Source organism: Trachurus trachurus (assembly GCF_905171665.1).
Source record: "Trachurus trachurus genome assembly, chromosome: 3".
Lineage (NCBI taxonomy): Eukaryota > Metazoa > Chordata > Actinopteri > Carangiformes > Carangidae > Trachurus > Trachurus trachurus.
In genome coordinates this window covers 7,584,670-7,599,367 of record NC_139893.1, presented here as the reverse complement: position 1 = coordinate 7,599,367, position 14,698 = coordinate 7,584,670, and the positions used below count along the sequence as shown (strand labels likewise).

General features: G+C 42.0%; 2 protein-coding genes across 3 annotated transcripts in view; both read left to right on the top strand.

The window, feature by feature from the left end:
* The window catches only part of galns (galactosamine (N-acetyl)-6-sulfatase), a 25,551-nt gene extending 13,689 nt beyond the window's left edge, over positions 1-11,862 (top strand). Inside the window, exons 12-15 of one of the 2 annotated variants that reach the window (XM_083969234.1) lie at positions 2,997-3,118; positions 8,262-8,379; positions 9,390-9,519; positions 11,839-11,862. In XM_083969234.1, the coding sequence (XP_083825360.1) occupies positions 2,997-3,118; positions 8,262-8,379; positions 9,390-9,476 (327 nt within the window). In that variant the 3' untranslated portion in view covers positions 9,477-9,519; positions 11,839-11,862. Of the gene's footprint in view, positions 1-2,996; positions 3,119-8,261; positions 8,380-9,389; positions 9,819-11,838 lie in introns of those variants that run through there. The other variant, XM_083969233.1, reaches the window with a different exon arrangement.
* On the top strand, positions 11,829-14,630 carry cklf (chemokine like factor; the record flags this gene model as incomplete). Its single annotated transcript, XM_084001522.1, has 4 exons — positions 11,829-11,918; positions 12,340-12,495; positions 12,593-12,688; positions 14,520-14,630. 4 exons carry the CDS (start codon positions 11,829-11,831, stop codon positions 14,628-14,630), a joined length of 453 nt encoding a protein of 150 aa, XP_083857648.1.
* Between the last annotated feature and the right edge of the window lie 68 nt (positions 14,631-14,698).

Sequence of the window (14,698 nt, the reverse complement as noted above, 5' to 3'; positions counted from 1 at the left end):
AAATGAGAAATTTCACAGGCTTAAATGGCTCTTATCAAACTCTCTTCAGGCAGTGTAGTGATGTTAATATTGTGAAATATAGTTTGTCGGGACTGTGGCTCCTTTTGTATCTGGATTGCTGAGTAACCCGGGCTGGAGTAGGAGCTCGGTGACAGCTGGGATAGCTTTTTTTTTTAAAAACCTTTTTGAATACTTGACAAGGTGATGAATGAAAACTGAAAGGGAATTTGTTTCCCAGACACCTGTTTGCCCCGACTGTGGATACCTGGCAATCGATTCTGCTTCAGAAATTGACACAAAATAGAACAAGCCAGAGCTGCTGGATTGTTCTGTTGAGCCAGAAGGACTCATGACATAAACTCACTAAACCTGCTCTAACCAATCGACAGTTGGCAGGTGGCTGAGGAAGTAGTCAAATCCTTTGATTAGGTGAAAGCACCAGAGCAGCATTGAGGCGCTGTTCACACAAAGCAAAAAACAGTGATATTTCCACACGCTTAACACGAAAATGGAGCTTAAAGGGACAGTATGTAGCTTATTTGGCTTTTTATTAGCAAAAATCAAATATTGCTTTCATAAATACCAAGTATTTACCGAAGTCTAATCACAACCGCATACAAATGAAAGCTGTCTCGCTTCGAATGAGTTGTTTACAAATACATGCACCCACCGGAGGCTGTCATGTTGCATCGCCATCTTTGAATATGGTTCGCGTAAGCAGACAAACTAGGCTCAAACTAGTGTCTGTGACTAGACTTGTGCCCGGAGGAGGATCGATGTTTTTTTTTTCTGCCGTTATAAAATACTCACGGTGCTAGTTAAGCAGCATTAGCAGCTAGATCTTACAATGTTGAACTGTTCTTATACAAAGTGCAGCCAAACACCAGGCTGAAGAGACACACTGCCGTCTGTACAATAGGTTTGGCATTCTCATAGTAGCTCTTATGCTGGTTCGTGTAAATGAAGAGGTTTTTTTTTTTTAATGATCTGGTGTGAATGATGTTTATTTTTTAAAAACGTAGAGGAGGAAAATGTCTGTTTTTGTAAAAACCCGCCTGTGTGTAAACGTTGCCTAAAAGAGTACCAAGGAAAATGTACTTAAATCCTCAATGAAAGTACTTGCTGTAACTCTGTGATCAAGTCCTATGTAATGTGTGACATTATTAGATTGTTAATACTGATGCATTCATTTTACTCTTGTATGGTGGCTTTCATGGTGGTTTTGAATGTGAGATGATTGATGTGGAGGCAGGGAAGAAGAAGAAAGTTGTGTTGTAGACATGTTTTCATTTTTGAGATGTCTCTTTCTGTGAGATATTCCCTCCAGCACATTGATCGGTTACATTTCTGTTCTCAAATCTTCTTGTCACACCCATGAAATTGACAATATTTTCACTATTCAATATATCAGTTTGAAAATTGTCAGCCATAGTCTGCATAAAGTGATTGTTCATACTTTTTTTTTTTTTCTTTCAAAAATAGACACCAAATATTGCCTTTTTCCAAAAATCCATCCCAGCATCTGCGGATGCTCCCACACCTTATCTCGTGATAGCTGCGGTTTTGAAAGCGGCCTCGTCGTATCCATAACATTAGTGACGGGCGAGATACGGAGTTCTTGCTGTTAACGTCTGGGGACAAGAGACGGAGCCAGAGAGATACAGCGCTCACACGCAGCGGGCCATTGGTGCCGCTCCTTTGGGATGATTTTTTTTTCTTTCCTTCATTCTTTTCTGCATTTCTAAGCTGTTGGCTTCAAACGACAGGACAAGTCTGGATTAGAGGAGGCAGCGCGGGGTGGGGGGTATCTACCCCTTCTCGCTCTCTTCTCTATCTCTCTCGTCTATATGTATTTTTAGGTGTTCTGTTGAGCGATCTCAGAGGGGGGGCAGCAACAGCGCCTTACAGATGAATGCTTTCTCAATATTAGTTGTGCTCATCAAAAAGTGCGTTTCTGTATGTGTATGTGTGTGTGTGTGTGTCTTGAAGAAAGGGGCAGATCTCCAGGGGGCTCTGGAGGAGTGAGAGTGACTCAATCAGGCTGAGATCACTGCCAGGCTCATGAGGATGGAGTCAGGGAGCAGGAGCGAAGGCGTGGAGAGATGAAGGGTTGGGTGGGGTGTGGGGGGCAGGAGAAGTCCTCGATTTTTTTGCAAATGACTTGAACCCCTTCTTGACGCACCAGCAGCAGCCACATAAATAACACAACGAGCCTGAAGTCGACATATACCGCACAACAAAGAGCCTGAATCCAAACATCTACTACACTACATGATGAGACCCACAGAGCAGAGCACAGGTCTGAACTAAACATGTAGAAGAACCAAACATAGACTATAGTGAAAATGACCAGATTCAACACATGTCATGGAAAAGACTGAAAGTTTAGAGAAAAAAAAGGAAATTACAGAGAAAGAGAGTGAAAAGATACCATGAATTATTCAGAGCACTGGATGTAAGGATCTGATCTTTTCATTCTCTCTTCTTAGGTTTCATTTATGTGCTGCATAAAGAAAATATCCTCTTTTCTTTTTTACCCGTGGGGCTGATCTCAAGTATTGTGTTAGGTTGTTCTATAGAGAGAGGCTGTGGCTCATATTTAATTTATGACAGACACAGAAGTTCTGTTCTCTCCTCTCTTAGACGAGTCTTATTACAGATCTGGACGTCACTGAGCTCTGGCTGAGAGAATAACCGCAGCATGTACTGTAAGAGCAGATGCTGCAAAAGAATCCTCAAATGACATCCAATAAGTCAGACGTGTCGAGAGACTCTTTTTCTTTTAGAATATTTTGTTTTATTTCCCCGTTTATTTTCCTCCTACTTGTTGCCTTTCACAACACAGATAAGATGAAGGTGCTGGAGGACAAGTGTCATCCTGGTCGGAGCCCTGAACATGTCTCCTTCATGCTTTTTGTCACGCATCATCAGCATCAAATCTGCTTTAATTTAGATAAAATTCAAATTGATCAGTGTGCGGTTATCTTCTCTTACAGGGTATCAACTTCTGTCCAGGTCAAGAAGTCCCAAATGTGACCACACACGAGCAGAAAGAGCACACGCTGCAGCCGCTCATTTTCCACCTGGGACGGGATCCTGGGGAAAAGTACCCAATCAGGTCAGTTGCCTAAAAAAATGAAGAAAAGAAAAAGAAAAGAAAAAACCTGGCTTATTTCCAGCAGAGAAGAACAACAGGAACGAGAGGGGGGTGTGAGAAAATGAAGAGGAGAGGAAGGTTGTTTGCCTGTTGGAAGCTCAGAGTCCTGTGTATGAGATCAATGCTGATTCAGTGGCACGAGAAAAGAAGGCAGCGGATTGATCTGCTCAGCCAGAGCGCGCCTGATTACACCCTTTCTTTGTGATTGCAAACAGCTCCTTAAAGATTACTATCTGGCCCTCAACCCTCCGGTGCACCACTGCAGGTTATAATTGCAAGACAAATTGTTCATGTCTAAATTGAGAGCGAGTGCTGTTTAATTGAGTTTTGTGTGTCTGTGTGCCTGAGAGTTAAGAAGGAGAGAGTGTTACTACATCCTGTCAATGGAGAATTTATATTATTATCATGTGTTTGATATATTAAAGGGACAGTTCAACATTTTTGGCAAATTGGCCCATTGCCATAATCCCTAGGAGTAGGTTCGTTACCTTTAATTGTCGGTGCAAGCTATTTTTACAAATGGCGGAGCAGAGCCGCGAGCTGCTCAGAGCTACGCTACGGAGGCTCATGGGATTTCTTGGTTTCCCTCATCAAACTCATCAAATACACAATCCAACAACTCCAAAACACTCTGGTGGACAAGTTGTGACCTGCACATTCACCACGCTATGAGATAATAACGCAACGTTATGAGACTGAGTTGTTATTGAGGCAAATGCAGGGACTGTTTGCAGAAAAACTGCCCCCCAACGTGAATGCACATCAGCGGTTTTGCATGAATTTACCTCTAAAACAACTCTGTCTGGTAACGTTCTGTTATTATCCCATAGCGTGGTGAATGTGCAGGTCACAACTTGTCCACCAGAGCGTTGTGGAGTTGTTGGATTGTGTATTTGATGAGTTTGATGAGGGAAACCAAGAAATCCCACGAGCCTCCATAGCGTAGCTCTGAGCAGCTCGTGGCTCTGCTCCGCCGTTCTAAAAACAGCTTGCACCGACAATTAAAGGTAACGAACCTACTCCTAAAACTATAGGGTTTATGGCAATGGGCCAATTTGCCAAAATGCTGAACTATCCCTTTAGGATAATCTCAAAATCTCTTTGAAGAGGGAGTACCCCTTTCTCCTCCTGGACTGACCTTTCTTCTCTGCAGCTCTGTCGCTCACATTTAGCTCTGGCCTCATCTCGTCTTCCCCTCCTGCTCAAACTCCTTTCAGTTCTGAAGTGAGATTGGATGATAAAACATTAATGTTGTTTTTCATTGCCCACCTTTTAGCCTCGCTATTCACTCGGAAGAATTAAAAAAAAAAAAAAGCAAAAAAAAAAAACAATCAATATGCAGCCATGTGTTGTGCTGAGTGCTAGATGTACACACACACACACGGAAACGAAAAATTGCTCCCTCATTTTTTTTTTTACCTCTGCACACTGGGTCACTGAGTGTGTCCACAAGGTCACTTCCCCTCCTTCCCCTCCCCCCACCTCTCCACTTACTGGTGTCCATCTGAGCCTCACCCCCCACCCCCACCCCACCACTCAGCTGCCGTCCATCCCTCCGTTTCCCAAAAGCTGCCGTTCTACTCCATCCTAGTTACATACGTGTGTGTCTGTGCCAACACACACACACACACACACACGTGCATGCGTGTGTTTTGTCCGTGTGCTCCTCGGTCGGTCCCCCAGCTGGACCGGCTGCCCGGCCATCATTAATCTCTGTCTGCACCTAAAGAGCCACTTAAGATGATGTAGGGCCTGTCTGCGCACATACCTTCACTACTGTCGCAGGCTGTGATACAGCAAAGAGCAAAACACACACAACACAACACACACAGTCCAGGATAACAAACATATGTTATAATAATTATTAGAGATGCACCGATCTGATACCCGGATCGGATATCGGCACCGATATCGACTAATTAGCTGGATCGGATATCGGATGAATGAGGCCGATCCAGCATTCCGATCCAGTCATTTCTTATTTATTAATATCACACACAGCAATACAGTTACAGCGATCTAGTGTTATTTATTTCTTTTTGCTGCTAACGTACACTTTGTTATTTGTTAATAAATAATATTAAGTACATTTTATATCTGTGTTAGTTTGTTACCTTTTTTTTAACAAGGCTAAATATGCCTTCACTCAAATGGCTAGGTATACGGTTCATTCATTCAACAGTAGTATGGGATCGGTATCGGGTATCGGCCGATACGCTCAGCCCAGGTATCGGTATTGGATTGGATCAGAAAAAACTGGATCGGTGCATCTCTATCACCAATCCCTAAAAAACTTGTAAAAAGAAAAAAGAAAAAAACTCATCTTGATACTGTAAAGATGAATAATCTGTGCTCTGTAGCTCTGGATTGGATCAGTGCATCTCTAATAATTAAAAAACCAAGGAGAGAGAGTTTGAGAACTATAACATCCAGTCGTTTTTCATTTCTAATTGTTTGTCTTCTAACCAGAGGCCGAGCTGCTTCCTCTGATTCAGACAAATGGTCCAGTCTGACCGACTCAGTGCAGTTAGAGGGTGACAGCCAGGGTCTGTGTTGGTGGTCCATCCGTCTTGGATGAAACACAGGTCTGCATCTACAGTACCTACAATCCACACCGGATTTCTCCTCCTCCTCAGCCTTCTCCTGCCCTGGCCTTTCCCCCTCCCGCTTTGTGCCCCCACACAGCTCCGTGTGTGTGTGTGACCCCTAAGGGCCTCGAGGTTAACACATCCTCCTCTCTCACCACCCACCCACCCACCTACCTCGGCTCGCTCGCTCGCGTCCCCGGAGCCCTGCAGTCATCACAGACCGTAGCTAGTCCCAGCCTCCGACACCGCAGGCAGCCCTGCCCCGGCGCAGTCTGGCCTCATCTGCTGCCTGCCACCACGCTGCCGTGTCCCCAATCAATAGCCCTCACTGAAGTGCTCAATTTCCACCGGGGTGGAGAAGATGGTGGAGGGGAGTTGGGGGGGAGGGAGAGGCAGGACAGATGTATTTGATTGTCTCCTCAATTCCCCCACCTTCTGCTACTGCTGTGTGGTTGCTGGTTTGTGTGTCTGTGTGTGTGTGTGTGTTTGTGTGTATGTGTGTTCCAGCAATAGTGTTATGAATCAGTAATCAGAGTGGTGACACACCTGAGCAATGCCCCCCATCCCCCTTGGGTGCCATACATTATAAATCAAAAGACTCAATTTGCATACAGCCTGCTTATTATTCCAGATTTTGCCTCTCCACCAGTAAGCTAAGGGTTATAATCATGATAATGAGGTGTGCTGACTGTGGGCTTTTCATTATTTGTTTGCAGAGGAGGCATAAACAAATGATATTATTAGTTTTTGATTTAGAGGTCTACTGCGCGGTAGAAGATTTTTCGGCGCGCACGCATGCACAAAACAACGGGAAAAGTTTGTGTCTCGTGCAAGTTTCTCAGGAACGTGTTTGTTGCTGCGCTTGCAGACTTGTATATGGAAAAAGTGGAATAGTTAACAGCGGTCTGATAAATCTCCCTCACATTTCCTTCTGTTAAGTTGCTCCGTCACTTATCACGAAATGAATCGCGACAATCAGTAGCTGAACAGATAGGAGCAGAATGAAATATCCCTCTTGCTGATCCAGATCGGGCCAAAGCAGAATTTGCGATTTTTTAAAAAGATAGCTGAAGCAATTTAATCTGAAAGTCTGATTTCTTTTTTTTTTTCTTTTTTTCTTGAAACTGAAGGGAGTAATCCTGGTTTATCCATATCAGCCTGGGTCACACAATTGCGAAGATAGTTGGCTTATGACGAATGTGGCACACAAGGAGAGAGAGAGAGAGAGAGAGAGAGATATATAGAGATAGATAGAGAGACTAATTGCAGTCGGTGCACTACCAGTCGAGTAATTGCAGGGGAAAGTAAAGACTGAGAGTATCAAGGAAAAGGAGCAGGTGCTGCTTGATGGAGGAAGCCTTGCTGCCCTGTGGGAGATCTAAGAGGGGGGGGTGGGGTTGGGGGGTGGTTGTGGTGGGTGTGAGCTGGACAGAGCCTGGGGTTATTACTCTAATTGACACTTCACCTCACACACATGCACATGTTCCCCAGGGGCCAATCAGAGGGCTGGGTTTGCAGTGGAGGGAGGATGGAGGGCTGGCACAGGTGCTGCCGGCGAGTGTATCAAGGGTGTAATTGCACTGCTGATATTTGTCTATCTGTGTGTCACGCCACCAGACGCCCACTTTCCCCAACACACACTCACACACACACACACACACAGACACACAGACGCGTGCACACGCAGCCCATTAACCCTACAGGTCCTATTGAGAGCAGCGTTCCTTTGAAAGCCTTCAGGGCCCCTGTGTTTTACACACTGAATATAATAATGCACAGAGGTGCTCGGGCTCACTGGTGTCCAACAGCAGTAATTGAGAGACAGGGGATGGGATAAGGGTTACATAGTTCACCCTGCTGAGTGCGCTCTCCCAAAGGGTGCGAGTGGACAGCCTGTTTTTGTTGTTGATAGGATAAAGTATGTCACCGCTGTGTTAGAATGAATTAAACATGCAGAGCCGGTGTTGTTTATTATCATATACATGTAAAAAAAACTAAACCAAATAGACAAATCAGATTGAATATAAAGTGACATGCATGCTTGTCTCAGTGTGAGTCTGCACTATGCATTGATGTGTGTGTGGGGTTATATGGAAGTGACCAATAGATCGATTCAGACTCCTTCTCTGTCATCTTTGTCATCGTCTAAACATCGTGCATCTTTTTTAAACCAGGTAGTACTCATTCATTCTGTAAGCTGGAAATTAATACTGCAAGCATCACCTGAAATAATCAGCTATTTTGAGAAAAACAACAACTGATTAATCATTTTAGTCATATTTCAAGCAAATCCTTCCAAACATTCAGTGGTTGTCTCTTCTGAAATATGAGATTGTGCTGCCTTTGTTCTTCCTGCGTCGGTGTAAAATGAGACATCTGACGACAGCACCTCCAGTTCTGGGAAATTTTGATATTTGATATTTTTTCACTCTTTTTTATTATTTCTTTAAAAGTCAGATTGAAGCCAATAAAAACCTATTATTCCCATTATTAGTTGTGTTGTTTGTGTTTTGCAGGGTTTCGACTAAAGAGTACCAGGACGTGCTGAGCTGGATCACTCCAGTTGTGGAGCAGCATAAGAAGATGCTGGTGCCGGGTGTCCCTCAGCTCAACATGTGTGACGTGGCAGTGATGGTGAGATTTACATAAAGAATTAGATCTATTCCTGTCTCCATAGCTCCACTGTATCCAGACACACCGGATCAAAGCCAATGCTGTATGTGTTTATGTCTTCAACAGCCCTCAGGTGTATCAACACCTCATTTTTCTGCTCTGTCAATCACATTTATACATCAAAGGAATTAATGCATTGGAGAAACTGATGAAGATCAATAAAAGTCTAGGACAAGAGGTCTGTGTTCAGTCTGCATCACCACTTCAGACTATTAGTGCTCCATCTCAATAGATTGAGCTTTTATTTTTTACATTTATTTATCACGATTAATAACTTGGCCTTCAACATGTTTCATATTAAAGGAGTCATGAACTATTAATCTGGACCTTTTCTCCTGGATTATTAAAATAAATCTGATCTGAACTGTGGCTTTGTCTCCACAAGCACCAAGGACTCTGAGCTCCACCACTCTGGGTTTATTTGTGTTGTAGCACTGCCCCCCTGTGGCGAGGAAAATAAACACAGTTATAACTTGCAGTTTTAAGTTAAATCAGGAGAAATTTGATATTGTGACGTTTTTAACGCTAGAATTTATACTAAAAAATGGTATTATTGCTGTAGTACAGCATTAAGTCTTTGCACAAGTCCTTGCATATATGAAAAGAAAGATTGAATATAAACGAAAACTATTTTGAGAGTAAATGTCAAACAAATTGTTTAGAAAAGTTTTATTTTTTCAAATGTTCTGTTTTATTCCAACATGTATGCAGCAGCTTTTAGGTCATATTTAATGATATTTAAAAGTTAAAAAGGTTTGTTCAGTTACACAGTTTATGTATGCTTAGCTTGAGAACACTTAGAAATTAGCCAGATATGGAAATAATGCCGACTAACAGCTTAAGAAACAAAAATCATCTTGTGTATTTTCCCTTAACTCTGACTAGGCAGTAAAGAATCTTATTGTAATTAAATAATATTGGTGATAAATTCATATTCTTGTGCTTTCTGTGATGGCTGCTCTCTGTTGCAGAACTGGGCCCCTGCAGGCTGTGAGAAGTTAGGAAAGTGCCTCAGAGTGCCCAAGTCAGAGCCGTGGAAGTGCGACTGGCCACACTGAGAGTCACAAACCACATGAGAATGAGGAAACACAACATCATGAGGTGCCTTACAACAAACAACCTGTTTCTTAAAAGGACATTTCTCTTTTACATTTCTTGGTAAATGGTTTACATACAGTGTTGGAGGGGATGGTGGGTGAAACTAAGGGAATTATGTTACAGCAACTTTGCACTTGATTTTGCAAATAACATGTAAAATTGTGATTTTCAATGAGCCAACAGAAAGTCTGCAGAAACGAGATGATTTTATTTAGTGATCTTGGGATATGTATAATTTATAATGATCAGGTCTAAAGTAATGAATTGTAGTTGGATTATTGGAATACTTCTGTATCAGTTTATATGCATACTGCAAAATATGTTTGTTTTATTAAATAAAATGTTATTTTTATCACTTTGTACGACCATATTTAAAACTGTTGTAAGTTTTAAGAAATGAATATGCTATGTAAGGTAGTGCTCTCATATTTCACTCTTAATGTGCATGAAAAAATATATTGTTGAGTAACAACTGCAGTTCTGCTCTTAAAATACTTATAAGCAGTCTAGACATAATTTCACAATGGATTCAATGAGTAAACACTGAGACACTGAGAAGAGCAGCTGGTGACTTTGCTGCAGCGACAGGCCTCAGATAACTGACCAATCCATGATCTCTCTCTGTGTTTATTATCCTTTAAAAAAATCATATGGCACGTATTGATTTCTATACACTCATACATTTTTTCAGTCTATCATTCATCCCCGTGTTTTATGTCGTTGGAAAGCCTGATTAGTCACCTTTACAACGAGGTACAGCTTGTGAGGATCGTGCATCTGTGGAATGGGCAACACAGCTAAATGTGCGGTAGAGCTTGCCCCCCAAAAAGTGCCAAAATCCCTTGCAATATTCTCCTGTTGGTATTCCCTCGTGTTTTTAGCTGCTTGGTGGATTGGATGATTGCACTCTCTCACAGTAATAAGGAAACAACAACAACAATTTTTACACTTTATTCATTTTACACTGTCAGGGACCTCAGTAGTAGCCTCGTAAACCAGCCTCTCCTGGAAATGCATTTCATTTCATTTATGAAATGCATTTCTGTGAGAGGCTGGTTTACGAGGCTACCTCAGTAGCATGTGGAAGAAGATCCATACGCAGCCACAACAGCTTCACACCTCTTCCTCATGATGGTCACTGGCCTGGTCACATTTTGCTGTGGGATGGCTTCCCATTCCTCAACCAGGAGTTGTAGAAGGTCAACCAGCGTGGTTGTGTTGGTCATTTAGCAGGTACAACAACGCCCAACCTGATCCCACAAGTTTTTAATGGGCTCTATGCACAGCTCCACTACTTCCTGAACTTAATGCTGCTCCTTTGTTTCCTGTTTTACATTATTGGACAAACTGATTAATCCAGGTGTGTCTGAAGGGTCACAATGGTCAGACACACCTGGATTAATCAGTTTGTCCAATGATTTAAGACAGGAAATAAAGGAGCAGCATTAAGTTCAGGAAGTAGTGGAGCTGTGCATAGAGCCCATTGGGTTGAGGTCTGGACTCACGGCAAGGCCCCTCCATCCTCTCCACTCCCAAATTCTGGAGGTACTCTGTGATGATCCTGGCTCTGTGGGGGAGAGCATTGTCAACCTGCAGGATGGAGTGAGGTCCCAGATCCTGAAGATATGGGATCAGCACCGGCTCCACAATCTCATTCCCATAATCTCATTCTGATATGTCACTGCATTGAGAGAGCCTTCAATGATAACAAGTTCTGTTTTGGGGATTTTTGCACATTTCTTCTTTTGGGCGCTACCCACACGGATGCATGATCCTTACAAGTGTAACGGAGGTCTGCGGGTATAGTCACAGTCACAAGGTACCAGTAAGGAGAAGTGACAGCATGTGGTGGTTAGCCGTACTGAAGTTAAACTCACTCGCCCATAAAAAAAGATGTGCTGCTAATCTGCTTGTCAAGTGGTCATTGACCTCTTGGTGAAACAGTTAGCATCATCGCCCGCGGTGTGAGAGACCCATGTTCGAAACGCACTCAGGGCAGGCCAGAACAACATCAGTCACACAAGTTGTACCCATTGTAAAGGTGACTAATCAGGCTTTCCAATTATATAAAATACCACATTAGTGGGTTTTATTATAGGGGAGAAACGATTGACTGAAAAAACGTTCTCAAACTCTTTTTGAGGTGTGTAGGTCTTCTGCTTTTTCAGTGGGCGTGTTGCATTCAGCATGAATGCGAAAAACTATGTGCACTCTTTACTGTTCTAACAGTCATTTCCTGTACTGCTCAAATGAAGTGGCATGTTTCAGGAAGCAGGGCGAGCGTTGTGTTTTGCAAATGATATTTCACCATCATGTCAGCAGACAACAATCAGGTGGCATCCATGGAAGTGGACACAGCTTTTCTCAAATCCAGGAGGGGGATCCTGAAAGCAGCACAGATGGTGAGCCACTGCACATCGTCATGACGTTGAATATTTTAGTGTTTGGCTGCAGATGAACAATAAAACAGCTGAGAGGTGTTGGCTCTTTGTCATGTGAAGGGTTTGACGGTAGAGAATCCTGTTTGCTGTCACTATGTCAATAGAAGGAGTGTGTTGATGGCAGCGCCTCATGTTAACAGACCGGCAGCAGTACAGATGCTAAAGATGAAACTGGATCTGTTGTTTGGATGAAAAAATGTGATGTGGAAACTTTCAGTAATACAAAGAGCTGACAGCAGTTCCTCTTTCTCTACATAAACTCTGCTGCGTTGAATAAAGAACAGGCAGCGATAAATCTTGCAGCCTTCAGTATTCTACTATAGCAGTGACGATTGTTCTTGGTTTCATGTTGGGTGTATGTCTCTCTTTCTTTCTGTTTTAGGGAACTCTGGTTGTGGCGTTCGTGTGTTTCGCTGCAGCGTCCAGACCCAAGTTCATTGCAGCCACGGTGCTGGAGTTTGTGATCACTATGTTGCTGCTGTGTCTCTACCTGTTCAAACTCAACAAGATGCTGACTGTCTTCTTTTGGCCTTTTGTTGTGAGTGATGATCACAGCACAAACTTATCATAATAACATGATTTTCTTTAATCCTTGTGAGATGCATGTTGATATTCTTCTCTCTTCTTCCCTTCAGGACCTTTTCAACTCAGTCTTTGCAGCAGTCTACTTCATTGTCCTGAGCCTGTTAGCTATGACTACATACACCGTCACAGGCACGCTGGTTGGAGGGGTGAGGAGTGTTTTATAAATGTTTCTTCAGGTCTCCTCTATGCAAACTGATTTTGATTCACATGGATTTGAGTTTTCCTCAGTAGGCTATACTGTCAAAAAGCATTGCTTTACCTGTGACCCAGTAATATGAATGAAGATGCACACCATGCAACCTTTCTGTCTTTCTTCTCTCTCTTTCACACACTCACACAGTCATATTTCCACCCAGTGACCCACTTTCCTGGAGACTTTCCCTAACCTTAATATCTACTTGCCCTAACCATAACCATAACCATAACCAAACACAACCTTACCTTAACCTCAAACCTCATCTTTCACCTCGTCCTTCAAAATTTTATGAGTTTCTTTATGGAGTTTTCATTCAGTCACCACAGAGAAGTTGTTCAGTGCCAAAGTTCCATTTATTTACATATTTTGATCTTTTTTTTTTCTTCTTTTTTTTTTACAATTAATTATCTTACAGTATACATGTATCTCTGTATTTCCATTTTTGTCTTAATAACCTGCTTCATACTGTGTAGGGGAGGAAATATTCATCAATATTTAACAATATCTCCCCAATACGTGTTTTGTCTTTCCGGTGTTAAGATGAGGTTTTCAAAATAAAGTAATGTAAATACTCGTTTAATCTGACTCCATTTAAAAATAACTTTACTCTTAAATATTGGTGGAATTAAAAGTTAATCAATCATTTAAAATATAAACACTTTAAGAATCAATTCTATTGTTAAGAAAACTGGAATCAATCTTAGTTCAGTGATGGTATAGATTATTAAAACCACTCAGTGACCTTCTTAACATAGAAGAATAGCCTCGATGCCTGGGTTGAAGTATTCAGAGGTATAATAACATGATACTCAATCTTGTCTGTCCAACTCAGAGGTTAAGGGTGTGAATAGCGCCCAGTGAAACTTACCATATAACTAAGATCTTTTAGACTAACTTAGTTCAGGGATGGCAGATATAGACTTAAACTATTCAGTGACCTTCTTAACATAGAAGAACAGCCCAGACACCTAGGTTGAGATATTCAGAGGTCATAAAATATAACTCAATGGTTAAAAGACATGATACTCAATCTTTTCTATTCAACTCAGAGGTTAAGGGTATGAATGTTACCAAATGAAACTTACCATATAACTAAAGACCAAATAAATATCCAATAACAGATTCTTAATTATTTAGAACAAAGTCTCAATAAGGCAATATTAGAAATGAAGGGTTAACATTCCAGTTTATTGTGATATACAAAATGAACAAACTATAGCAAATAGTAACAATACTTAAGAAACAGATAATGCAACACACTCGATGTGTGGGAGCTCTGGTAAGCAGATCAACTCAAAGTGAGGTTCTTGCTCTTTCCCTTAAATATCCAACCAGAACAGAAACACCTCTAATTCACATAACAATTGGGACTTTGCATGGAGATACCATTCGCATCTGGAGACCTTTGATCATCAGGGGGTCTTTTCATACTATGACAATGAATCACCTACACCTTTATACTTCTCGCACTGAGACACTTGAGTGATTAGAGACAGTCATCAAATGGTGAAACTCTAACAAAGATAATTGATTAAATCACTAATAACCAAAAGGTGTAAATACACAAAGAGGTTACATCCAGGCTGAGGTAAAACTTCCATTGTTTCAGAGACAACATTTCAGGGTGGGGGTCTGACTGTCTTACACTGTTCATTCAGTTTCCCCCTGTGGGCATCAATAAAGTTTCTGATTCTAATTCTGACTCAGACCCACTCATCACCTACTACAGCCCGTGTGTTGGAGCCTGTTGTGTTTATTTCAGCTCTGCTCTCTGTCTGCAGATCTTTGGTTTCATCTTGGCCGCTCTGCTCTGTGCGGACATCTACACACTTTTCAAGAACATCACATTCAACAGGCCAAGGAGTGAAACCCAGGGACAAGAACAGCAGTGAATAAAACACTTATAGTAAATGATACAGTGTATTAACAGGTTCAAACCCAACAATCAATGATGCTTTCC